The 25,598-nt window shown below is 46.8% G+C and overlaps 1 protein-coding gene across 1 annotated transcript in view; it reads right to left on the bottom strand.

Moving 5' to 3' along the window:
* Positions 1–25,598, bottom strand: part of LOC132575492 (cadherin-9-like) — a 144,198-nt gene that overhangs the window by 22,852 nt on the left and 95,748 nt on the right. Inside the window, exons 4-5 of the mRNA XM_060244295.1 lie at positions 23,632–23,799; positions 8,363–8,550 (exon numbers count right to left, since the gene is read on the bottom strand). Coding sequence (XP_060100278.1) covers positions 8,363–8,550; positions 23,632–23,799 — 356 coding nt within the window. The remainder of the gene's footprint in view (positions 1–8,362; positions 8,551–23,631; positions 23,800–25,598) is intronic.

Genomic DNA, 25,598 nt, shown 5'->3' with positions numbered 1-25,598 from the left:
GGTGTGACAAGCATAATTGAACTCCAAGGGAGTTCTGGCCATCATATTTAAAGGGACAGCACACCTTTTAGAATGCCTTCCTTCCATAGAAAATAATGAAGGATAGGGGCACCTTCTTTTGGGGCTCATAGAATTGAACCCCCTGGTCCAATCTTTTTGAAACTTGGGAGGTATTTTGGGGAGAGGCACTAGATGCTATACTGAAAATTTGGCGCCTCTACCTCAAAAGACAGCCCCCCCCCAGAGCCCCTGACACCCACGGATCAATTCCCATCATTCCCTATGGGAATCGTTCCTGGAGGTGCATAATAGCTATGGGGGTGGAGCTTCCCCCGCCGGCCAGCTGGCTGGGGGAGGGGGGAAGCCTGTAAAACCAGGGGATCCCCCGCTGGGACCTGGGGATTGGGAAGTCTAATATTAGGCCACACACCCCTGATGTAGCCAGTCCTCCAGGAGCTTACAGTAAGCCCTGTACTAAGAACCCTGTAAGCAGGGGTTATTTTGTAGGGAAAAAATAGGTGGTGGAGCTCATTAGCATAACTCATTCGCATATGCCACCACCACCACCACCCCCCAGCCAAAAGCAACCCGATGCAAGAAAGGAGAGCCTTTTGCAAGCGAGGCCTGCTCGGATTGGCTAGAGATCCAGTCAACCCAAGCTGGCCTCGCTCGCCTGGGGGTCTCCTGGGCTGTCCCCCCTAGTCAAAAGGCCAGCAGGCCACCCGCTGCCCAAAAATCATGTAAGAAGTGGAGAAAGGGTGGTGTGGGCTTCGCTAGGGGTTAGTCATGGCTGCTGGAGGTATTACAAAGCTCCTGGTGGTTGGCTGCCTGCCTGCCCTCCTAATCCAGGGATTGTTATATGGTTGCACCTCCTATTCAATGGACAAGGTAGGTGGGGAAGAGAAGGGGAACCCTCAGAAAGGTTCAGGAGCTGCACTCCTGTGAGCTCCTGCTGAATCTGAGGCCTGCCTGTAAGCTCTTGGAGGATTGGCTACATCAGGGGTGTGTGGCCTAATACACGAAGGAGATCCTGCTACAAAAAAAAAGAAAAACCTTGTATCAGCCACTGTGAGTGGTTTCTTGATTGTGCCCTCTGTTGTATATGAACAGTGAAAGAATACAGAGGTCGTTTTCGCACTCACCTCCAGCCGGCGCGACCCCCCTCTTCACCGCGCAGGATCTGCGTGAATTTCGCACTAAATGCCGCGGAGCAGCCTTTTGCGCCGGAAACTCCCGTCGCAAAAGCCGCTGAAACGTAAATCGCCAAAAAGCAGTTTGGTGTTTGCGCAGCTTTTGCGACGGGAGTTTCCGGCGCAAAAGGCTGCTCCGCGGCATTTAGTGCGAAATCCGTGCAGATCCTGAGCGGTGAAGAGGGGGTCGCGCCGGCTGGAGGTGAGTGCGAAAACAACCAGAGAGAAGTTCTCTGTGATTTATCTCTGGCATCAGAACTCCCTTCCTTCAATTAAATTCTAATTCAGGGATTCCTGACACTGTTCCTGTAGGTACCATGGCACATGCAGACATGTTTCCTGACACCTGCCAAGTATTTTTTTAGAAAGTGGGCAGGGCCAGGTAGGTCTTTTGCCCAGTGGAGCTTCCAGTCGGCCACTGGAGATTTGATTGGCTGCGCATTTAAATATATATATATAAAACTTTTGTTTTAGAAAAAAATGTTTTGGCAACAGCTGCCACCGCAGCAAAAGGGTCTTCACAGTGTGACTGATGGTAAGCTGCAGCAGCCATTTCATGACTAACGCCGCCTCCTGTGGCAGCCATACTGTGGCAGCCATTTTGTGGCTGCACCCACTGTGCAGTGTCAGAACTCTATAGGGGCTTGCGGGCTCAAAAAAGGTGGGAGACCTCCGTTCTAATGTTTGTCGGAGAAAATGCAGGATTTTTCTATTTCAATATGTACTTCATGGAAGGGCGTAAGATATAGTCCGCGTTTACATATATGTTCTGCGTTTATGCACGGTACATTCCATTAATGTGCTACTTGAGTTTAAAAATGATAGTACAGTTCTAACAAATGATTACGAATGTGCTTTTCCACCGTGCTTTAAACGCTGTGGGCATTCTGTAAGCATCATTACATTCCTTAGCTGTCTCTACCAAGCTCCCTCTCCAAGCCATTGCCAAAAAGTGAAATCTGACTTGGCCGATACCATGGCAGATATACATTCTTGGCTGCCACTGCTCTGCTCCTCTAGTATGTCTCAGATTTATGAACATACCACTCCCCATGTACCTTGTGCTATTCCAAGGCTTGAATTCAGCAGGAGCTCACAGGCACACGGCTCCTGAACCTCCAGCCAAGGTCTGCATGCAATGGGGAGTTTTCTTCCCCCTGCACACAGATCCTGGGGATTTTGCAAATGAGACACCGTATGCTACTGATATCTTGCACCTTCCCCCCCCCCCTGCAAAATAGGGTTGCCAAGTCCAATTTAAGAAATATCTGGGGACTTTGGGGGTGGAGCCAGGAGACTTTGGGGCAAAGCCAAGAGCAAGGGTGTGACAAGCATAATTGAACTTCAAGGGAGTTCTGGCCATCACATTTAAAGAGACTGCACACATTTTTAAATGCATTCCTTCCAAAGGAAATAATGAAGGATAGGGGCACCTTCTTTTGGGGCTCATGGTATTGGACCCCCTGGTCCAATCTTTTTGAAACTTGGTATGTATTTTGGGGAGAGGCACTAGATGCTATACTGAAAATTTGGTGCCTCTATCTCAAAATACAGCCCCCCCCCAGAGCCCCTGATACCCGCAGTTCAATTCCCCATCATTCCCTATGGGAATCATTCATGGAGGTGCATGATGGCTCTGGGGGCGGGGCTTCCCCCGCCGGCCAGCTGGCTGGGGGAGGGGGGTAGCCTGTAAAACCAGGGGATCCCCCTCTGGGACCTGGGGATTGGGAAGCCTACTGCAAAATGACGCTTGTTTTATTCTGTTGTGTCCTAGGTTCAAATGGAGAACTGTTACTTTTGGAGGGAAGCTGAACAAGCCAAGCTTGTACTCCACACCAGGGTTCCAGAGAAGGCCTAAGCGTGCCCAATCAGGGGAAGGATTGAAACATAAGTAGCCAATCAACATCTAGGCTCATACTGTACCCTGATAGGCCCTTAGGCCTCTGTAAATAGCCAATCCATGCACATAGTTAAGGTCCAATCAGAAGGGGGCAAGAATTGTATAAAGGAGCGGGAGGTTTGAATAGAGCTCAGTCTGTGTTGGTGTTCCTGAAGTAAAGCTTGCTGAAATCACTCTCCGACTCTGGTCTCTTACTGCGCCGACCCCAGTACTTTACATATTCTATACAGAAATGAAAAGCTGGCTGAAGAAGACTTTGTGTCCCAGTTAGCAAAAAGGTCAAGCACCGGGGTGATGTCGCATCATCACGTTTTCACGGCAGACTTTTTACGGGGTGATTTGCCATTGCCTTCCCCAGTCATCTACACTTTCCCCCAAGCAAGCTGGGGACTCATTTTATTGACCTTGGAAGGATGGAAGGCTGAGTCAAGCTTGAGCCGGCTACCTGAACCCAGCTTCTGCCGGGATCAAACTCAGGTCGTGAGCAGAGAGCTTGGACTGCAGTACTGCAGCTTACCACTCTGCGCCATGGGCCTGTGTCCAGATAGCAATGAGCTAGCTAATTAAAACATTTCCCCCATTTTCTAACTTTTCTTATTAGGAAGCGTGTCAGACTGCATACGTTCCAAGTTTCAAGTTTCTCACTGCTGGAAAAATACATTTACACCTCTGATACAAACATCAGTGTGAACGTATGAAATCTAAATATCTTTGAATATTTTTCAACCCTCTGTACATCTAGGACTGCAAACAACACCACTACCCCCCCCCACCTTAAATAAGAAGGAATTATGAGAGAGGTACCTGATCAATCAAAAACAGAATGAGAATTCTCTGTAGGGATTCAGAGTTACTCATTTAACCCTTTGCATAACTGCGAAACAGAGCAAATGACCCTCTGAATTCCTAGAAGGGCCGCTGACTGATGTTGTGTGAGTGTGTGGGCACGCAGTGAGGCAGACTATAATATAGTGGGTTCAGTGCATGGAGGAGACGCGGTTGCAGTGACCAGCGCTCTTTATTGAGTTACAGCATGGTAACTAGTAAGCTAGAAGACTGCTGAATGGGGCCCACTTTATACAGTCCTGCGTTCTCATGCTAGAATGCCATTGGATCATTTGAACCAGCAGGGGGGCTTCTGATTGGACCAGGGCAGCAGGAATTTGGATCCTACCGCCCAATGTTCTTGAGTCCCCAAACTCAGTCCTCAAGGCTCCGATGAGCCAGGCAGGGAGACTGGTAAAGGAATATAGTCCACATACACAACACAGACTAACTTCTTGGGAATCCCAGAATATCCCTGGCCAAGTGAATTTTCTACCTCCAGTCAATCAATCATATGAACATATGAAGCTGCCTTATCCTGAATCAGACCTTTGGTCCATCAAAGTCAGTATTGTCTTCTCAGACTGGCAGCGGCTCTCCAGGGTCTCAAGCTGAGCTTTTTTCACACCTATTTGCCTGGACCCTTTTTTGGAGATGCCAGGGATTGAACCTGGGACCTTCTGCTTCCCAAGCAGATGCTCTACCACTGAGCCACCGTCCCTCAATTTATTTCTTACAGGGATAGGGAACGTTGGCTCTCCAGATGTTTTTTTTGCCTACAACTCCCATCAGCCCTGCCCAGCATGGCCAACGGCTGAGGCTGATGGGAGTTGTAGGCAAAAAAAAACATCTGGAGAGCCAACATTCCCTACCCCTGGTCTATGACCAGCGCCGATCGTTATGCACATTGCTCAGAGATTTAAAAATGGTCCATCAATTAAACTGGGCATAAAAAAAACCAAATTAAAATAGACAAGAAACTAAAGTGCTACATAAAATACCCTTACGGACTTTGCAGGCAGCAGCAACAAACCTTGTGCAGGAAGCTTCGTCTGCACTGCAAAAAAAGGGAAGAGGGACGATCCATCCAATTACAGACCAATCAGCTTGCTCAGCAAAATTGGAAAACTTTATGCAGCCCACCTTCTAGACAAATTTAAAATCTGGATAGACCAAGAAAACTTATTGGCTGAAGAACAGGCTGTATTTAAGGAGGGAAGAAGGGGAGGGACGGTGGCTCAGTGGTAGAGCATCTGCTTGGGAAGCAGAAGGTCCCAGGTTCCATCCCTGGCATCTCCAAAAAAGGGTCCAGGCAAATAGGTGTGAAAAACCTCAGCTTGAGACCCTGGAGAGCCACTGCCGGTCTGAGAAGACAATACTGACTTTGATGGACCAAGGGTCTGATTCAGTAGAAGGCAGCTTCATATGTCCATGTTCATATTCTGCGGCATTGTCTAATTAAGCAACCTCTACTTCCAGTCCTCATCATTCTCAGTGGCTCCCTTTGCCAGCTAGGGAGGGCAGGTCTCCCAGTCTGGCAGGAGAGCTCCTACCCCATGGAGTCTGTTTCAACTGCTGCTCGGTGGAGCAGCGGGAACAAAACGATAGATTAAGCGGCGTCGCTGTAACATGCCAACTTCACTTCCTGCCATATATCCGGAAGTGACATCACAGCACCTCTCTGACCCTGCAATATCACTTCCTTCTGGAGGCTGGCAGCCCTTCTTCCTGGTATGTAATTAGAAGTGGCATCGTGTGCCACAATGTCACCATGCTCCGCCACCAAAAGCCCCTGGGAGTTGCCAGCCTAAGGTTGGTAACCCTAATGCCAATGTTCCATGTCCCTCAAATTCCAAAAAAAATACGTTTATTTGCTAGGATGTGGCACTGAAATCAATGAGGCTTACTTCCAAACGAGTGGGCTGAGAACTGCGACTTTAACTGCTCAAATAAGGAGCTCTGAAACAATAATGACTCTGAAGCCAATTCCCTATTCATTTAATATCGTGTATAGCTTTGTTACGCTGGGGGTGGTGGTGGTGGTTTGCTGTTGTTGCTGTCCCTTAATCAATACTAATCATTCTTTCATCTCTCTGGGAAGAGCTGAAACCTGCTACCATTTTGCATGCGCAATTAGGCACAAGCTGCATCCCAACGAAATCAATGGCGAAATTGTGGTTGATCCGAGTGAATCAGAAGCAGGCCCATTCAGAATGACTCCCCCTGCAACAATTAGTGCTAAATGTAGGTCAGCCAGAAATTCTTCTCATTTGAGAGCGAGCTTTCCAAGTTTGGAAGGATTATTTTTGATGCATCTCAACTCTGAAACATTCGCAAAGGCAATACAAAGGCTGTTCTGATAAAAGGCAGGACATTTCGCAAGCTTTTTTTTTTTTTTTAAGTATCCCAATTTCGGTTAGTGTTTGAGATATGAAGATTTTTTTTTTTTTAAATCAACTTTAGATTTCAAATAAAATTCAGATTATCTACAAACGAGTTTAAAGAAGTCTGGGTACCATGGGGTTTTCAAGGCAAGAGGTAAGCAGAGATGGTTTGCGGTTGCTTCCGTACGCATAGTGATCCTAAGTGATCACACACACTAAATAATGCACTTTCGATCCACTTTCGATGCGCTTCCCAACTGGATTTTAAGGCTGCGATCACCCATGCTAAATAATGCACTTTCAATCCACTTTTCAATGCACTTGAGAGCCAGTTTGGTGTAGTGGTTAAGTGTGTGGACTCTTATGTGGGAGAACCGGGTTTGATTCCCCACTCCTCCACTTGCACCTGCTGGAATGGCCTTGGGTCAGCCATAACTATCACAGGAGTTGTCCTTGAAAGGGCAGCTGCTGTGAGAGCTCTCTCAGCCCCACCCACCTCACAGGGTGTCTGTTGTGGGGGGAGAAGACACAGGAGATTGTAAGCCGCTCTGAGTCTCTGATTCAGGGAGAAGGGCGGGGTATAAATCTGCAATTCTCCTTCTTCTTCACTTTCCAACTGGATTTTGCCAGTTCACACAAGCAAAATCCAGTTGGAAAGTGCATTGAAAGTGAATTGAACGTGAGTTATTTAGTGTGCGTGACCGCAGCCTAGCTTTCTTGGTAATCTCCCATACAGGTATTAACCATGACCACCCCTGCTAAGCATCCAAGCTCTGCTAAACTCAGGCTACTCAGAACTATTCCGGCTGTTTAATAAAGGTGCTTTGAATGAATAAATACCGGCTTCATTAACAATTAGCAAAAAGGACTCAGTTCATAACTATTGATTTCCTTTTGCTTTATTTAATTCGTTGGGCAGTTCCAAGCAGAGTTGGACTCTTGAAGTCGAAAGGTTTAGAAAAGTGTAACTCTGCTGAAGATTGCATCATTAGTGGATTGAGTGACCTCTGTTCAGTCCTACTGACCGTAAGGAGTTTAATGGTTTTGTTTTTATGTCCGTAACGGACCTGTATGTAGCTCACTAGAACAGTGTGAAATTAATGAAAGAGCCCGATGTTTACACTGAAATGAGAAGTTCGATGCGGTGGTTAGAGAATGTAGAACGGGGTTCTTAAATAATTGAGCCGTTAAACTGAAGGAAGAATCGAAACGTCACCAAAATCTAGAGAGACGTCTTTGAAGAAAGTGACTACGTTGAAGCGACGTTCCTCAGGAGCACCCACTTTGTGAATCCCATTTGGACTGTTTCCAAGTTTGGACTTGTATGTATTCATTTGGAGACAAGGATTTTTGGCCCCTTTGGAGTTTCTAGCACTTTAAAAGGTCTTCGCACCGCCGACCTTTATCATTATTGTATTGTTTAATTTGTGTTGTACGTGACTCTTGTAATAGATATTTTCGCAAACTGAAAGACCGTGTATTACTTGGTGGCTTTGATCAGTCTACTAATTACACCAAGTCCCCTTCAAGCAGCAGGCTATCTGGAGATTGGCCGCACTGCCTTAGAATTTCCCAACTGCTGCTGTCAGAGTTCCTTTTAGAAGGACTACCTTATGAGTAATCCAAGGGTTGTCCGCATGACCTGATTATTTGAGACAAATCCCTCAAATCCCTTCCTTTAGGACAACATAGAATGCTTTCTTACGAACCAAACTATACAGATTTCAACTTGAAGACTGTTCCCTCAACAGCGTTTCCATAGACATCTTTCAATATCTATCATGCAGAAATATTTGAGCACACCTGACAGGACGGAGCCATCGAAAATGCCCTTTTAAGTGTGCTGACATGCTAAAAAACTCTCCTCCCCCATGAACCCCATAAGGTTTCAAGTTTAACAGCTACCCAGAGAAGAAACAGAAGAAGAGCCGGCCAAATCTGTTAGTTTCTCTACAGCTGACCCCTCAAGACACCTTCTTTTCTCTCCACCCTCTGAAAGAAACCTAAGACCTGGCGTGCTAAGTTCAATAAAAAAAAGAGAGAGAGAAGGAAGAGAAATAAACCTTTTTGACAGTTATGATCCCTTCCTGTGTGTTCTTGTCAGTGATGATATCAAACGTGTCCGATCCGTCTCCGTCAGCAATGCTGTACTCTATCTCAGCGTTTTCACCCACGTCGGGGTCGTTGGCTTTTATTCTACCAAGCGAAGTCCCAAGCGGTGCGGACTCCAGAGAACTGATCTGGTATGTGCCTGGGAAACAAACAAAAAAACAACAACACAAGAATTGTGTGTATGTGGTTGTGTGTGCATGTATCCTTATTTGTATGCAAGTATTTCATCTCTATAAATAATAAAGAGGGGAGGGAGGGACGACAACAGCAAAGAGCATTTTCCCTTAGGATCCCAGGCATGGAAAGAAAAGCACCATTAGCCACCAATACACTTGAAAACAAGATGTAGTAAGAGCTTCTTGTCAAAGAAAAGGGAATTCAAACAACTCTTAGAACTGCAGTTCTTATCAACTCTGTAGTGCTCCAGATATAAGCGACAGCAATCCTGCAGTGATTTCTGCCTTAACTATCAAGCAGCATTTATTTTATTTATTTTAATACTTGAAAGTTAGGTGTTTTTCTCTTTTTTTACACAAAAAAAAATCAGCTTTGGTTTGGGCGACTTTGAAAATGGGATGGATCTGAACATTAGAATTGCCACTGAATTTCATCCTGAGCGACATTGCAGATCACTTGGGAGACCTCTGTTTGGGCCATAAGAACATAAGAGAAGCCATGCTGGATCAGGCCAATGGCCCATCCCGTCCAACACTCTGTGTCACATAAGAACATAAGAGAAGCCATGTTGGATCAGGCCAATGGCCCATCCAGTCCAACACTCTGTGTCACATAAGAACATAAGAGAAGCCCTGTTGGATCAGGCCAATGGCCCATCCAGTCCAACACTCTGGGTCACAGAAGAACATAAGAGAAGCCCTGTTGGATCAGGCCAATGGCCCATCCAGTCCAACACTCTGGGTCACAGAAGAACATAAGAGAAGCCCTGTTGGATCAGGCCAATGGCCCATCCAGTCCAACACTCTGTGTCACACATAAGAACATAAGAGAAGCCATGCTAGATCAGGCCAATGGCCCATCCAGTCCAACACGCTGTGTCACATAAGAGAAGCCCTGTTGGATCAAGCCAATGGCCCATCCAGTCCAACACTCTGTGTCACACATAAGAACATAAGAGAAGCCATGCTAGATCAGGCCAATGGCCCATCCAGTCCAACACGCTGTGTCACACAGTGGCCAAAAAAACCCCAGGTGCCATCAGGAGGACCATCAGCAGGGCCAGGACACCAGAAGTTCTCCCACTGTGCCCCCCAGGCACCAAAAATACAGAGCATCACTGTCCCAGACAGAGTTCCAACAATACTCTGTGGCTAATAGCCCCTGATGGACCTCTGCTCCATATGTTGATCCAATCCCCTCTTGAAGCTGGCTATGCTTGCTGCTGCTACCACCTCCTGTGGCAGTGACTTCCATGGATTAATCACCCTTCTAACCCGACTGCTCAGCAATTTCATTGAATGTCCACAAGTATTGTGAGAAAGGGAGAAATCGCTTCTTTCTCTCCCTTCTCTATCCCATGCAGAATCTTGTAAACCTCAATCATGTCACCCCCTCAGTTGAGGTTTCTCGTAACTACTGTGGGGATTTTCATTGGAAGTTAAAGGTCAGCTGATTTTCTCAGCAAGGGGCCATATCTGTACCTGGCCGGTGTGATCAGGTCTTTTTGGGCACTGAGTGTGTGGCTGTTACAGCTTAACACAAGAGGGTGACCTATGTGCGAGCAATGGGACACAACTAAACTGAACAATTTGCTTTGTGAGCTTCAATTAGAATCTGGAGTATAACATTTTAATTTTTAAATAGCCTGAAACTTTTTTGCCTGTTGTCTTGACCGCATTTCTCCATACATATGAAGATATATGAACATGTGAAGCTGCCTTCTACCGAATCAGGCCCTCAGCCCATCAAAGTCAGTCTTGTCTACTCAGACTGGCAGCGGCTCTCCAGGGTCTCAAGCTGAGGTTTTTCACACTTATTACCTGAACCCTTTTTAGTTGGAGATGCTGGAGATTGAACCTGGGACCTTCTGCTTACCAAGCAGATGTTCTACCACTGAGCCGCTGCCCCTCCCCCCCCATCTCTATCTTGTTATATCTCTGTCTCTCAGTCAGTATTGTCTACTCAGACTGGCAGTGGCTCTCCAGGGTCTCAAGCTGAGGCTTTTCACACTTATTACCTGAACCCTTTTTAGTTGGAGATGCTGGAGATTGAACCTGGGACCTTCTGCTTACCAAGCAGATGTTCTACCACTGAGCCACTGCCCCTCCCCCCCATCTCTATCTTGTTATATCTCTGTCTCTCAGTCAGTATTGTCTACTCAGACTGGCAGTGGCTCTCCAGGGTCTCAAGCTGAGGTTTTTCCTACCTGGACCCTTTTTAGTCGGAGATGCCGGGGATTGAACCTGGGACCTTCTGCGTACCAAGCAGATGCTCTACTCCAAGCCACCGTCTTAATCTGAACTCTCTGCTGCTTTGACTGCAAAGGCTTTTCCATTTACTCCAGGCAAGTTAGTCTTTGGATGACATATCCCCAGGGCATTTTTTTTGTAGAAGGAACTCCTTTGCATATTAGGCCACACACCCCTGATGAAGCCAATCCTCCAAGAGCTGACATGGCTCTTCTTACAGAGCCTACTGTAAGCTCTTGGAGGATTGGCTACATCAAGGTGATGTGGCCTAATATGCAAAGGAGTTCCTGCTACAAATAAAGCCCTGCACACATACATATATATATATACACAAGGGTGGAATTCTAGCAGGAGCTCCTTTGCATATTAGGCCACACATCCATGATGTAGCCAATCCTCCAAGAGTTTACAAGGCCTTTTTTTTAAGCTCTTGGACTGGCTACATCAGGGGTGTGTGACCTAATATGCAAAGGAATTCTTCCTACAAAAAAAGCCCTGCATATCCCAGATAAACATATGTAGAGGGGGGAGTAGCAGGTTGGCCCTGGCTTCTTCCTTAAGGCTGCTAACTAAGAGTTTGGAATTATCTGGAGATCTGAAGGTGGAGCCTGGGAGAGTGGGGGTTAGTGTGGAAGGGACCTTGGTAGGGTATTATGCCATACAGTCCGCCTTTCCAAGCAGCCATTTTCTTCAGGAGAAGTTAAATAAATGTTTTAACCAAACAAACAAATAAGCAAGCTTTCTATCTAGTCTGGAGATCAGTTGTAAGTAAGAACGTAAGAGAAGCTAAGTTGGATCAAGCCAATGGCCCATCCAGTCCAACACTCTGTGTCACATAAGAAAAGCCATGTTGGATCAGGCCAATGGCCCATCCAGTCCAACACTCTCAGTCACAGAGTAGTCAAAACCCAGGTGCCCTCAGGAGTTCCACCAGCAGGACCAAAGTCCAGAAGCCCTCCCATGGTTGCCCGTTGTATCCCATCTATAATTGGTGGCCAGGGGGCTTTTTTTGTAGAAGCAGCCCAGCAGGAACTCATTTGCATATTAAGCCACACCCCTGATGCCAAGCCAGCCAGCGTTCCTGTGTTCCTGCTAAAAAAAAAGACCTGCTTATGGCTAATAGTCACTGATGGACCTCTGCTCCATATGTTTATTCTGGGAGATGTCCAATCCCCACTTAACAATTGGCAACTCCACTCTGCCTATATATGATTGTTGGTCCCCTGAGAAGTCAGAAGCGCAGGGCTGGGAAATACCTGAAGATTTTGGGGTGGAGCCTGGAGAAGGTAGAGTTTAAGGAAAGGAGGGAAGAGACAGAGTTAGGGTTGTCAATCCCCAATTGGGGCAGGGGATCCCCTGGTTTGGAGGCCTTCCCCCCACTTCAGGGTCATCAGAAAGTGCGGGGGGGGGGAACGTCTGCTGGGCCCTCCATTATTCCCTATGAAGACCAATTCCCATAAGGTATAATCAGGCCTCAGATTCAGTGGGAGGTCACAGGAACCTTTCTGAGAGTTCCATCTCCTCCTTCTGAGAGTTCCACCTCCTTGTCCATTGGATAGTATTGCAGCTGCATAGCAATCCCTGGATGAGCTCCACCACCTCTTTTTCTACAAAACGACCCCTGAGTATAATGGTGAATTGATCTGCAAGTATCTAGGGCTCTGAGGGGGCTGTTTTTTAGGCAGAAGCGCCAATTTTTCTGCATAGCATCAGGTTCCTCTCCCCAAAATGCCCTCCACATTTCAAAAAGATTGGGCCAGGGGGTCCAGTTTTATGAGTCCACAAAGAAGATGCCCTTATCCTTCATTATATCCCTCAGAGGGAAAGCATTTTCAAGATGTGCAGTCTCTTTCATTGTGAATGCTATAATTCCCTTAGGAGTTCAATTATACTCGTCACACCCTTGCTCCTGGCTCCACCCCAATGTCTCCTGGCTCCATCCCCAAAGTCCCCAGATTTTTCATGAATTGGACTTGGCAATCCTAGACAGAGTTCACCTTCCAAAGCAACCATTTTCTTCAGGAGAACTGATCTCAGCAGTCTGGAGATCAGCTGTCAAAACGTGAAATCTCCAAGCCCCACCTGGAAGTCAGCAACCCTGCAGAAATGGAAGTAGAATCCTGCCCCTGGTTTGCACCATCCCAGTGTCTTTCATGTACAGAAAGCCCTATATGGCCTAGGACCTGCCTACCTTAGGGACCGTCTCTCCCCACATGTTCCCAGAGAGTACTGAGATCGAGCTCTCAAAACCTGTTTGTAATCCCCGGGCCAAAAGAGGCCGGTTAGAAATCCACCAGGGACAGGGCCTTTTCAGTAATGGCTCCTTGCCGGTGGAACCAGCTGCCGGAAGAGGTGAGGGCCCTGCAGGACCTTGGGCAGTTCCGCAGGGCCTGTAAGACAGCCCTCTTCCGGCTGGCTTATAACTAACTGACATTGGAAGCTTTATGGAAGGTTGTAGTGTAGTATTCTGACAGATCGCTGTTTTATTTGTTTTATTATTTTACTGTTTTAATTGTTGTAAATCGATGTATTTTTTAAAACCAAAATGTTAGATCTTATGTTGTGAGCCGCCCTGAGCCACTTCGGCGGGAAGGGCGGGATATAAACTGAAATAAACTGAAAACTGAAACTGAATGATGTTAATTCAGATCACACATGCTGTAGGATGAGATGGATGAGGTGATAGGACGAAACCTCTACCTTCAGACAGCGGAGTCCAGCTTTGCGTATCCCTTCATGTACAAAGCAAAACAAGCAAACAAAAACCAGAGCTCAGGAAGGAAGGCCCTGCATTTTCTCTTCATTGCCCTGTTTTTATACTAAGAGGGAATTTAAGCATTAGTTAGTATTCCAAAATTCGGAAGTGGTGCTGCTGTCCATCTTCCCAGGTTAGCATTCTATCAACTCATTCACCGGTGTGTATGAGCTGGGCCGTAGCATCCTTTCAAAGACGGCACAAAGAATTTCCTGAGCTCCGCAGAAAAGGAATTTTAAATGTAGCTTTTTTTCCTACTTGCATTTGGACCAAGAAGCTAATTAAAGTTGTGCTCCCGCAGTCAATAAACAAAAGCAATACCGTGTAATCACAACTCGGCATTTGAGCCTGGATTTCAATCGGTGGGAAACAAAGCTGAAATGGCTTTAAATCAATGTTGGCAAATACATGCCAACGCAAAAGAAATCTGATAAAATGTCAATGTAAAAAAAAAAAAAAACATACATTTTTGATTTTTTTTTTTTGAGGCATGTGAGCTTTTTGCAAGTTAAAACAAGCTATTTGATGTAACTTGCACAGAACCAGTTTTATACAAGCAATTGCTCCAATGCAGAGAATTTGACAAAACAGCCCTTTAGGGGGAGATGCAGAACTCCAGTTAAGTTAGTGTACAGGGTGCATATCCTGCCTGCTTTTAAAGCAGGCAGGATATGCACCCTGTACATAACATGCTAAGCAATAATGATTTCCACACAGAAAGGAGCTTGCATAGTTGTATGGTTTCTCAATCAATCAATCAATCAACATTTTATTTGTATCCCGCCCTCCCCGCCGAAGCAGGCTCAGGGCGGCTAACAACATCTAATGCAAGAAATTATACAATAAGTATTTAAAAACAGTAGGTAATTTTAAACAGTCTAATTTAAAATTTTCTAAAATTAACATTCTGGTGCTATTTCAGCATGATGGTGAAAATCACTTAGACGAGTCCCTCTGTCATTTTAATCGGTGAAGGCCATCCCAAAAAGGATGGTCTTGCAGGCCCTGCGGAACTGTTCAAGGTTCCGCAGGGCCCGCACTTCTTCCGGGAACTGGTTCCATAGGTGTGGAGCTACGATAGAGAAGGCCCGCATATGAGTGCTCTGCAGTTTTGCCTCTTTCGGCCCGGGGATGGTCAGTTGGTTCTTCCCTGCTGACCTCAGTGCTCTTTGGGGTTCATACGGGGAAAGACGGTCCCTCAGGTAGGCAGGTCCTTAGCCATATAGGGCTTTAAAGGTAATAACCAACACTTTGTAATGAATCCGGAATGTAACTGGCAACCAGTGGAGTCCGCGCAGCCCTGGCTGTATGTGCTCCCACTTCGGGAGCCCCAATAACAGCCTAGCCACCGCGTTCTGCACCAACTGCAGCTTCTGGGTTCGACACAGAGGCAGCCCCATGTAGAGGGCATTACAGTAATCCAATCTCGAGGTGACCGTTGCATGAATCACTGTTGCTAGGTCCTGGCGCTCTAGGAAGGGGGCCAACTGCCTTGCCTTCCTTAGATTCTCTGTTGCTGCTACGGATGCCCATAGCACAGGGGAAAGTTGACTTGCATGGTCCCTATCCTGGTCATCAGAAGGCCCTTCTTTTATCAGCAGTTGATATATTATTGTAGCATTGTAACATTATAAGTGCCACAAGGACCTGTGAGGGACATCTCATCTAGAGTTGTCAGGTAGGGGTGTGCATTCAGTTCAGCCAAACCAAATAAAACCCTGAACAACAGCTGATTCAGCTGTATTCGGCCCTGAATACAACTGAATCAGATTTTCTAATGTTATTTGGGGGCCGAATACAGCTATCTGAATACCGCTGAATCAGTATTCAGCTCCATTACGTCCTATAGGCCATTGTAGTTAATGGCAAAAGAGGGTATAACGAATGGTGGCTGGGGGGGGCAGAGGGTTTGAGGTAGTAGCCCCAAAATCACAGGGCAGCTGCAGGGACCTATCTGCCACAGAACCTCTAATTTTCAAAAAATATTGGACCAGGTCCAATCTAGGGACACCCAAAGAGTGTGCTATTCCCAATGGGCCATTGAAGTCAACGGCAAAATAGGGTAATGAATAGTGGAGAATGAATAGTGGCTGGTGGGGAGGGGGGTTGAGGGAGAAGCCCCAAGAATGCAGGGCAGCTGCAGGACTCTCTCCCTCACAGAACCCCCAAGTTCCAGAAAGATTGGAAGTGGGGGGTCCAATTTCTAGGAGCACCCAAAGAAGGCCCTTTCCCCCTATGGCGGGAGAAAAAAAACCCTGTAATAACTATGGGGAAAGACTCTAAGGGGAGGGGGTTTGAGGGAGAGGCACCAAATTTGCAGGGCAGCTTCAGGTGCCTCTCCCCACCGGAACCGGAATGTTCAAGAAAAATTGGGCCAGGTTTCCTATATTAGGGGCACTCGAAGTGGGTCATTGTTTCCTATGGTGGAAAAAAAGAACCACCCCAGGCTGCAGTCAGTTTATCCTAGAGAATCTCTGCAGTGGGAAGTCAGCCGTGGTGAGGGTGCTTGCTTGCAAGGAGCCTAGCAGTGCTATGTGCCCGGCAGAACAAGCGCCGCTGCGGCAGTAGCGGTGCAATACACAGGGCCTCCGTTCAAATTAGAGAATCTCTCTGGTTCCCAAAATTGGGTTGGGGGCTTTCTGCAGGGCCTGCAGCACCGAACCAGAGCATTGAATGCCCTAGTGCCAAGCAGCAGAGAAGGAGCATGGATTTCCTGCACGCAAAGCCGTTGCGCAGCCCTACAGAACAAATACCTATGGGGAATCCTTTAACGCTGACCTTGTTCTACTGGGCACTTAGCACTGGGGTACTCGTTCCTACCATAGGGAACAATGAGGTGGAGCCTGGAGAGGACAGGAACTTCGGGGGGGGGGGGGGTACAGCGCCATAGAGTCCCCCCCCCTCCAAAGCATCCATTTTCTCCAGAGAAACTGATCTCTGCAGTCTAGAGATGAGCTGTAAGTTCGGGGGATCTCCAGGTCTCACCTGGAAGCTGGTGTTCCTAATAGTAGGGCAGAGAAAATGGCACAAATGTGGGAAGAACGGCTGGGAAGAACCAGACTTTCCTGTCAGCGTCAGTACCACCCTGGTTTTGTCATTATCATTCCCAAAACATTGCAGCAAAGTATGTTTGGGAAATAGGGTTGCCAATCCCCAGGTGGGGGCAGGGGATCCCCCAGTTTGGAGACCCTCCCCCCACTTCAGGGCCATCAGAAAGTGCGGAGGGGGGAGGGAAATGTCTGCCGGGCACTCTATTCTTCCGTATGGAGACCGATTCCCATAGAGTATAATGGAGAATTGATCTGCTGTTATCTGGGGCTCGGGGGGGGGCTGTTTTTTGAGGTAGAAGCACCCAATTTTCAGTGTAGCATCCAATGTCTCTCCTCAAAATACCCTCCAAGTTTCAAAAAGCTTGGACGGGGGGGGGGGGAGTCCAATTCTATGAGCCCCCAAAGAAGGTGCCCCTATCCTTCGTTATTTCCAATGGAGGGAAGGCATTTAAAAGGTGCACGGTCCCTTTAAATGTGATGGCCAGAACTCCCTTTGGAGTTCAATTATGCTTGTCACACCCTTGCTCCTGGCTCCACCCCCCAATGTCTCTTGGCTTCGCCCCCATAGCCTCCTGGCTTTGCCTCCAAAGTCTCCTGGCTCTATCCCCAAAGTCCCCAGATAATTCTTGAATTGGACTTGGCAATCCTATTGGGAAAGGCCACGAGAGCGGGGGAGGGGCTGGGAGGCATACAAAACCACCAAGATCATGTGGTGAAGCAGAGGGGAAATCCACTTCCCAATATTTCCTAAGCTGAGGAAACAACTTGTGAACATGCAATCATAGCTGGAAAGGAAGGGGAATGTCTACAAAGATGAACCAGCATTTAACTCATCTGCTAATTTAATTGCATATTGCCACCATGACATATATAGAGTAAATAACTTGAGACATAAACCCCACACTGTGGGGAAATTTTATTAGAAGAAAGAGTAGTTTTTTTTTTTTAAATGATAGCTAGCTGCCTATTTTTTCTTCTTTCAGAACAGCTGTACTTCCTGCTCCTGAATGAATGATGTGCTCCCGAACAGAACATTCGATGATGCTGTTCCCTTTGGAGTGGAAAAAGACATTTACATTAGAAAGGAAGAAGATTTGCTTCCATGTTAGAAGCCTTAATTTTTCTCCATTTGATCCCCAACAGAGCTCCCAGCCTCCAGGTGGCACATGGAGATCACCAGCTATTACAATTGATCTCCAGATGTACAAGATCAGTTTCCCTGGAGAAAATGGCTGCTCTGGAGGGTAGATTCTATGGCAATATATCCTGCTGAGGTTCTTCCCCTCTCTAAACACTGCTGTGTTTAAAACCAGTTTGGTGTAGTGGTTAAGTGTGCCGACTCTCATCTGGGAGAACCGGGTTTGATTCCCCTCTCCTCCACTTGCAGCTGCTGGAATGGCCTTGGGTCAGCCATAGCTCCCTTATCTGGGAGAACCGGGTTTGATTCCCCACTCCTCCACTTGCAGCTGCTGGAATGGCCTTGGGTCAGCCATAGCCCTCACATTATCCTTGAAAGGGCAGCTTCTGTGAGAGCCAGTTTGGTGTAGTGGTTAAGTGTGCGGACTCTTATCTGGGAGAACCGAGTTTGATTCCCCACTCCTCCACTTGCAGCTGCTGGAATGGCCTTGGGTCAGCCATAGCTCTGGCAGAGGTTGTCCTTGAAAGGGCAGCTTCTGTCAGAGCTCTCTCAGCCCCACCCACCTCACAGGGTGTCTGTTATGGGAGGAAAAGATATAGGAGATTGTAAGCCGCTCTGAGTCAGAGAGAAGGGCGGGGTATAAATCTGCAGTCTTCTTCTTCTTCTGTCTCATCAAGGCTCCATTCCAAAATCTCCAAGTATTTCTCAACCCGGAGCTGGCAACCTTAATTCCTACCTCAGCTGCTCCACTTGAAATTGCAAACCTCTCAGACAGGGCCAGTTCCAGATGTGGGTGGGCAGAGAGCTCCCAGACTCCCTGTGATGGACTGCACTTCAAAGTCTTGTAAGCGCTATGTAAACAGGTAATGGGTTGTGAAGGGATAATTCCTCACAGAGCCAGAGAGTCTGGAGTGACAGGCTACCCCAAGAGATCTGATCGGTTAGCACCAGTTGAGCAGAGAAAGACTTGAGAGCTGAATGCTGAAAGCATCCAAATTCTGCTCTGACTGAGAAGAGTCTGAGCCTAGCCCTGACTGAGAAGGGTTTAGTGCTCCTGACAGGGTTTTGCGTAGCCCTAACTGAGAGCAGTTTAACATAGATTACCGGAAAAGTCGGCAGGAGGAGTGGGTAGTTTTGTGAAGACTCCCATTCAGGCAAAAAAAAAGATAGATCAATTAGTGAGAGAAGAATTTCCCTATCCATTTCAAGCAGGGAGATTTTATCTGAAGAACGGAGATCTCTCGTCTGCATAGAAGCTGCCTTTTAAATCTCAGTTTAAAAAAAAAAACACCTCAAAAAGAGTACTGGTGTGTTTAGTGAAAGAGTTCAGGCACTGGAAAAAAGTATCCCTGCCTTCTGGAATCCAAAAGAGCCATATATGTTCAAGAAAGTATCCAGAAACGTGTGTTTAAGAAACACTGGAACAAAAACCTCTCATCCTAAAGATTTCAAGTCACTGTGAAAAGCTTAAACTTCCAATTATTTAAAATATATGAACTGTAATCTGTGCCTATACAGATTTACCTCAGAGTTCTTTATTGATTCCATCTCAGACCTTTTACTCCTGATTTCACCTGACCTTTCCCCCTCTATGTTGAATAAAATATTTGTTATTTTTGAACTTTTAAAAAGTCACTTGAGTGTCATTTCAGTAGTTTAAGTTAAATGGGTGAACTCATCCCTTCCCTCAGGCTCCAGGGATGAGCCCACAGCAAATGTCATGCTCTGACAGGGGGGGACAGTCATTGTTCTTCAGAAAAGACAAAAATGGATAGAGCCACTCAGAAAGGGAGAGAAAAATGGAGGAAAAATCTTGCCTCTGAGGGAGGGAAGTCATAGCCCCCTTCCCACCTCATCCATGCGCCCCACTTTCTGCCTGCACGTCTCTCCCTGCCCTGCTTACAAGCCCTCTGGCTGCCAATGCTCACAGGCACTTGCGCTAGAGTTGGAGGAAGTCCAGCTAGTTTACCTGGACTGGAAAAGGACAACCATGGATGGAAACAGTGTCTCTCATCAAACTGGAACAGGATAACTTTCTCTCAAAATGGTCGACATACTACATTTGATCTGAAAAGGCCAAGAAACCTCTTTAAAAAGTTTTCCAAATTTCAAAATAAAGTAAGGTTTAAAATATATAGAAATGTATACTACCACCACCACCACCATCAAATAAATAGGTAATTTAGTGTGGCTTGACTAAACACTTTAGGTCAAATTAGTTGACCATTAAGAGTATCAGAACATAAGAAGAGCTTTGCTGGATCAGGTCAGTGGTACATCTGGTCCAGCATCCTCTCTCACAAGTGGCCAACCAGTTCCTCTAGACGGCCAACAACGTCTCCTGGTTCCCAACCTGGCTCCTTTTGTTGGCAGAGTAAATCCAGATATTGCCATAAGAGCAGCGATCTGGAGACAGACAAGGAATAACCCTTCATAGGAGAGAAGGACCTCACTATCCTATCTAATTGTCTTCTTACTGCCTCCTGCAAGGTCTTCTTCTGTAAATAGGAGTATATACTAAAATTGATATTGCAGCACTTTTTCAATTGGGGTCTTCTTTCGTGGCAGCCAGGCATTGAATTCAGCAGGAGTTCATAGGAGCACAGCTCCTGAACCTTTCTGAGGGTTCCCCCTCTTCCTCCCCACCTATCTCCCTTGCCCATTGAATAGTAAGTGCAGGTGCATAACAATCCCTAGATGAGCTCCGTCACCTATTTTTTCTACAAAATAACCCCTGGTGGCAACTATTACAACTGATTTCTAGATGACCAAGGCCAGCTCCTCTGGAGAAAAGGCTGTTTGGGAGGAACATTTGAAGCTGCCTCTTACTGAATCAGACCCTCAGTCCATCAAAGTCAGTACTCAGATTGGCAGCAGCTCTCCAGGGTCTCAAGCTGAGATTTTTCACGCCTATTTGACTGGACCCTTTTGAATTGGAGATGCCGGGGATTGAACCTGGGACTTTCTGCTTACCAAGCAGATGTTCTACCACTGAGCCACCGTCCCTCCCAAAGAGGGTGGACTCTACGGCACTTTACCCTGCTGAGGCCCCTCCCTTCCGCAGACACCATCCCCTCAAATCTCCAGTATTTCCGAACTCAGATCTGGCAACCCGCTCTGGTAGGCTTGATCATTCCTTGAGGTAGATTAGGCCTGTGGTGATAGCTGCTCTGTGGATTATGCTTTCACAACTTGCCATTCACAAGAAGATGACTGGCCACCAAGCATATCCAGTGATCTATTAGGGGCTGAATAAATTTCCTTGTTTTGCCATCTGCCTGGAAACTAAAGATGCTAGTCTCCTAGTGGGACCCAGGAACCCCCCAGAATTACAACTCATCTCCAAGCTACAAAGATCAATTCCTCTGGAGAAAATGGTTGCTGTGGAGGGTGGACTCTATGACATTCTAGCCCACTGTGGTCTCTGTTCTCCCCAGTCTCCATCCCCAAATCTCCAGGAGTTTCCTAACCTGTATCTGGCAACCCTACTGGAAACCCACATCCTTTTGGGAGCGGGGGGGACATATTAAGCACCTGCCAGTCCATTACAGGTATCTGGCGGCTATTTGGTTTGGTGTGTTATGAGCAGTTAAATATGCCCCTAAAGTTACTGCTTGACTGATCAGTAAGGCTGGTAGGTCCAATTAGGGATGTCAGCCTCCAAGTGGGTCCTGTGGATCCCCTGGCATCACAGCTCATCTCATGGAACCATAGAGTTGGAAGGGACATCCAGGGTCATCTAGTCCAACCCCCAGCACAATGCAGGGAACTCACAAACACCTCCCCCTAAATTCACAGGATCTTCATTGCTGTCAGATGGCCATCTAGCCTCTGTTTAAAAACCTCCAAGGAAGGAGAGCCCACCACCTCCCGAGGAAGCCTGTTCCACTGAAGAACCGCTCTAACCGTCAGGAATCATAGAGCTGGAAGGGACTTCCAGGGTCATCTAGTCCAACCCCCTGCACAATGCAGGGAACTCACAAACACCTCCCCCTCAATTCACAGGATCTTCATTGCTGTCAGATGGCCCTCTAGCCATCTGTGGTATAGGCCTGTGGTGACAGCTGCTCTGTGGATTACGCTTTAAGGCAAGCTTCCACAACTTGCCATTCACAAGAAGATGACTGGCCACCAAGCATATCCAGTGGTCTATTAGGGGCTGAATAAATTTCCTTGTTTTGCAATCGGCGTCTTGTTTAGCATCTCATTCTATCATGCTGAGGTTCAGGCCTCATTTTGGTCAGGCGCTCACAGGAGTGAAGCTTTGGAAGCTCTAAATTTTATTGTGCTCTTTGTTTCTTACCCCTCCCACAAAAAAAATACTCATTTCTGGGCTCCAACGTTCAAACCCCCTGGGAGAATTTTGCTGAACTCTAAGATTTGACCAACTTTCTAATTCTTTTTTTTTTTTCCCTCAGAAAAAAGATTGAAACATATAAAACAGATCGATGGAAATCTTCCTCGTGTCACTGTGGCCACATAGGAAAACATAATTTGAAAAATGCGATGGCAGTAAGGTTTTCTTATGACAATTCTCATTCAAGAAACATATTAAGGTAGATGCTGAGCTGATATAATGTAGTACACCTTCTGGTGATTTCAGGAGTATGTGGCAGATGCAAATGAGTTATGCAAATGAGCTGTGCTAATGAGCTCCAGCACCTCTTTCTCTACGAAATGACCCCTTCTGAGATGGCTCTATACCCAAATCTCCAGGAGTTTCCTGACCTAGATTCTGGCAACCCTACCCCCCATCCCCCATTGGTGGCCAGGATCACCTGACAACCCTCGCTGGCCAAGGTGGAATGCATAGACACCTTGTGACCTTACACAACTGCAGAGTAAACAGACCTGTGTCTGTATTTGTATCTCCAGAGCTGCTGCTTTTTTTTTATAGCAGGAACTCCTCTACATATTAGGCCACACATCCCTGATGTAGCCAATCCTCCTGGAGCTTACAGCAGGCCCTGTACGAAGAGCCCTGTAAGGAATTCTAACAGGACCTCCTTTGCCTATTAGGCCACACACCCCTGATGTAGCTAATCCTCCTGGAGCTTCCAGTAGGCCCTGTACGAAGAACCCTGTAAGGAATTCTAGCAGGACCTCCTTTGCTTATTAGGCCACACACCCCTGATGTAGCAAATCCTCCTGGAACTTACAGCAGGCCCTTTACGAAGAGCCCTGTAAGGAATTCTAGCAGGACCTCCTTTGCCTATTAGGCCACACATCCCTGATGTAGCCAATCCTCCTGGAACTTACAGTAGGCCCTGTACAAAGAGCCCTGTAAGGAATTCTAGCAGGACCTCCTTTGCCTATTAGGCCACACGCCCCTGATGTAGCCAATCCTCCAAGAGCTTACAGTAGGCCCTGTAAGAAGAGCCCTGTAAGGAATTCTAGCAGGACCTCCTTTGCCTATTAGGCCACACATCCCTGATGTAGCCAATCCTCCTGGAACTTACAGTAGGCCCTGTACAAAGAGCCCTGTAAGGAATTCTAGCAGGACCTCCTTTGCCTATTAGGCCACACACCCCTGATGTAGCCAATCCTCCTGGAGCTTACAGCAGGCCCTATAAGAAGAGCCCTGTAAGGAATTCTAGCAGGACCTCCTTTGCCTATTAGGCCACACACCCCTGATGTAGCCAATCCTCCTGGAGCTTACAGCAGGCCCTGTACGAAGAGCCCTGTAAGCTCTTGGAGGACTGGCTACATCAGGGGTGTGTGGCCTAATATGCAAAGGAGCTCCTGCTACAAAAAAAAGCCCTGCATAGCCCAGATGGCGAATGTAGAACTAATGAAGTTAAAGGAGCTTTTTTTTTTTTTTAATGCAACCAAACTATGAAATGCTTCGTACTCTGGGGGAATCGAGGCGGATTGTCGTTGACGTCAGTCAGCGTGATATTCACCGTGGTGGTTCCTGAAAGTCCACCCATCTGGCCTCCCATGTCCTTGGCTTGGATGACCACCTGGTATTGTTCTCGGTTTTCTCGGCTCATGTCCGGTAATGCAGTTTTGATGATGCCTTGTTAAAAAGAAAAAAAAGAAGAAGAAAGAAGTCTGAGAAACGCATGAGAGACGTACTAAGGAAGGCGGGGTGGAATGAAAGAGAGAATTACAGTGGATTTGTGTCAGATCTATTTTCCCGCTTACTCTACAGCAAATAAATCAAATCGAAACGTGGGATGGGTGGAAATGAAGCTTTCAGTCTGGGGCCACTTTAATTTCGGAACAAGGAAAAGAGAATTAGGAAGCTTCTATCACTCGGGGTTTTTAGGCTAGCACCAAATCAATTTAATTATCCTTTTTTTGGGGGGGGGGAGAGAAACCCACTGCAAACCCTGACATCAAACACGGTAGCAGGAGTTGCAGCGAAAGCTTTTTTTTTTGGGGGGGGGGGGAATCTTTTGATACCAGCTTTTGAAAAGCTAGCATCAAGGAGTGTTTACAACTCTTTCCAGAAGCAAAATAGAGGCTGCAGCTGCAAGGGAAATGAGGTGGTGAAGTTCAGAGAAGGCAAAATGCACTGTGCTACATCAGACAGCGGAGAGGGGACTGCATTTTTGAACTACTCCGCCACATAAAAGGCTACACTAAACTCCTTTATCTGGTCATTTACTGTATCTATGGAGTTTATTTTATTTTTTTTTTACACTGGAGAGTATTCAAAATCAATATCCCCAACCTACGATCTCAAGTGATACTGTCTATTTCAGCACTGGAAGACTGCGCGGTAGCCATCTTCACACAGGGTTTATGTTTATGGGAATCAGAGTTGCCAGCCTCCAGGTGGCGGCTGGAGATCTCCTGGGATGGCAACTGATCTTCAGGTGATAGAGATCCGTTCAACTGAAGAAAACAGCTGCTTTGGATGGGGGGGACTCTATGGTATGATGCCTAAGCCGCTCCCGTTCCCAAGCAAAAAAGATGTGAAATGACTGGGTCTATGAATCAGCTGCTCATCTGTAGTTTATGTAGGTTTTCTGCATGGCTATCCTCAGTTAGGATGTCTACTCAAGAAGCGGTTTTATCTTTTGGAAACAACTGGGGGGGGGCATAAAAGTTGCCGTGCAACTTTCCCATTGCAAGACACTGTCCCTTGCCCATCAGGAGGCAATGTCCTCAAATAATAGCCGCTTGACAGTTTTCTTTCTGCATAGAGAAAAGAACTTGGCACGGAAGGCAGCCCTGGAATTCTATTAATGTTTATCTTCCAGGATAAATTCCAACTTGGTTACACGTTTTCACCCAGTGCATAGACCAGGGGCGGCCAACGGTAGCTCTCCAGATGTTTTCTTTTTGCCTACAACTCCCATCAGCCCCAGCCGTTGACCGTTCTGGCTGGGGCTGATGGGAGTTGTAGGCAAAAAGAAAACATCTGGCGAGCTGCCGTTGGCCACCCCTGGCATCGACTAATGGCTCTACAACTTTACCCTCTTACGACATGGTCATCGGAGCATAAGTAAACACTGTCCCCAATGCACAACTGCAACTGTGGACCTTTGTGCCCAGTCTAGCATTTGAAGGAGTGACAGAATAGCCAATCCCACCCTCTTCCCACCAGAACTGGCATTCTTCAGTTGCATGACGTGCCTACAAAGGTCAGAGAACCCTGAGGCCATTCTTGTCTTGCTCCCTGAGCCCCTTCCAGGTTAGGAGAGACTATTTCTTGATTTATTTAGTAGGCTTATATTCCGCCCTTTCCCATAAACGGGCTCCAGGCGGATCGCAACGTATAAAATAACGATAAAAACCTACGGATCAAAGTTAAAACACCACAAAATTAAACAGTAAAAAACAATAAATAAAATGCACCACCGGCGG

The sequence above is a fragment of the Heteronotia binoei genome, chromosome 7 (assembly GCF_032191835.1).
Source record: "Heteronotia binoei isolate CCM8104 ecotype False Entrance Well chromosome 7, APGP_CSIRO_Hbin_v1, whole genome shotgun sequence".
Lineage (NCBI taxonomy): Eukaryota > Metazoa > Chordata > Lepidosauria > Squamata > Gekkonidae > Heteronotia > Heteronotia binoei.
This window is presented reverse-complemented; position numbering and strand designations above follow the sequence as displayed.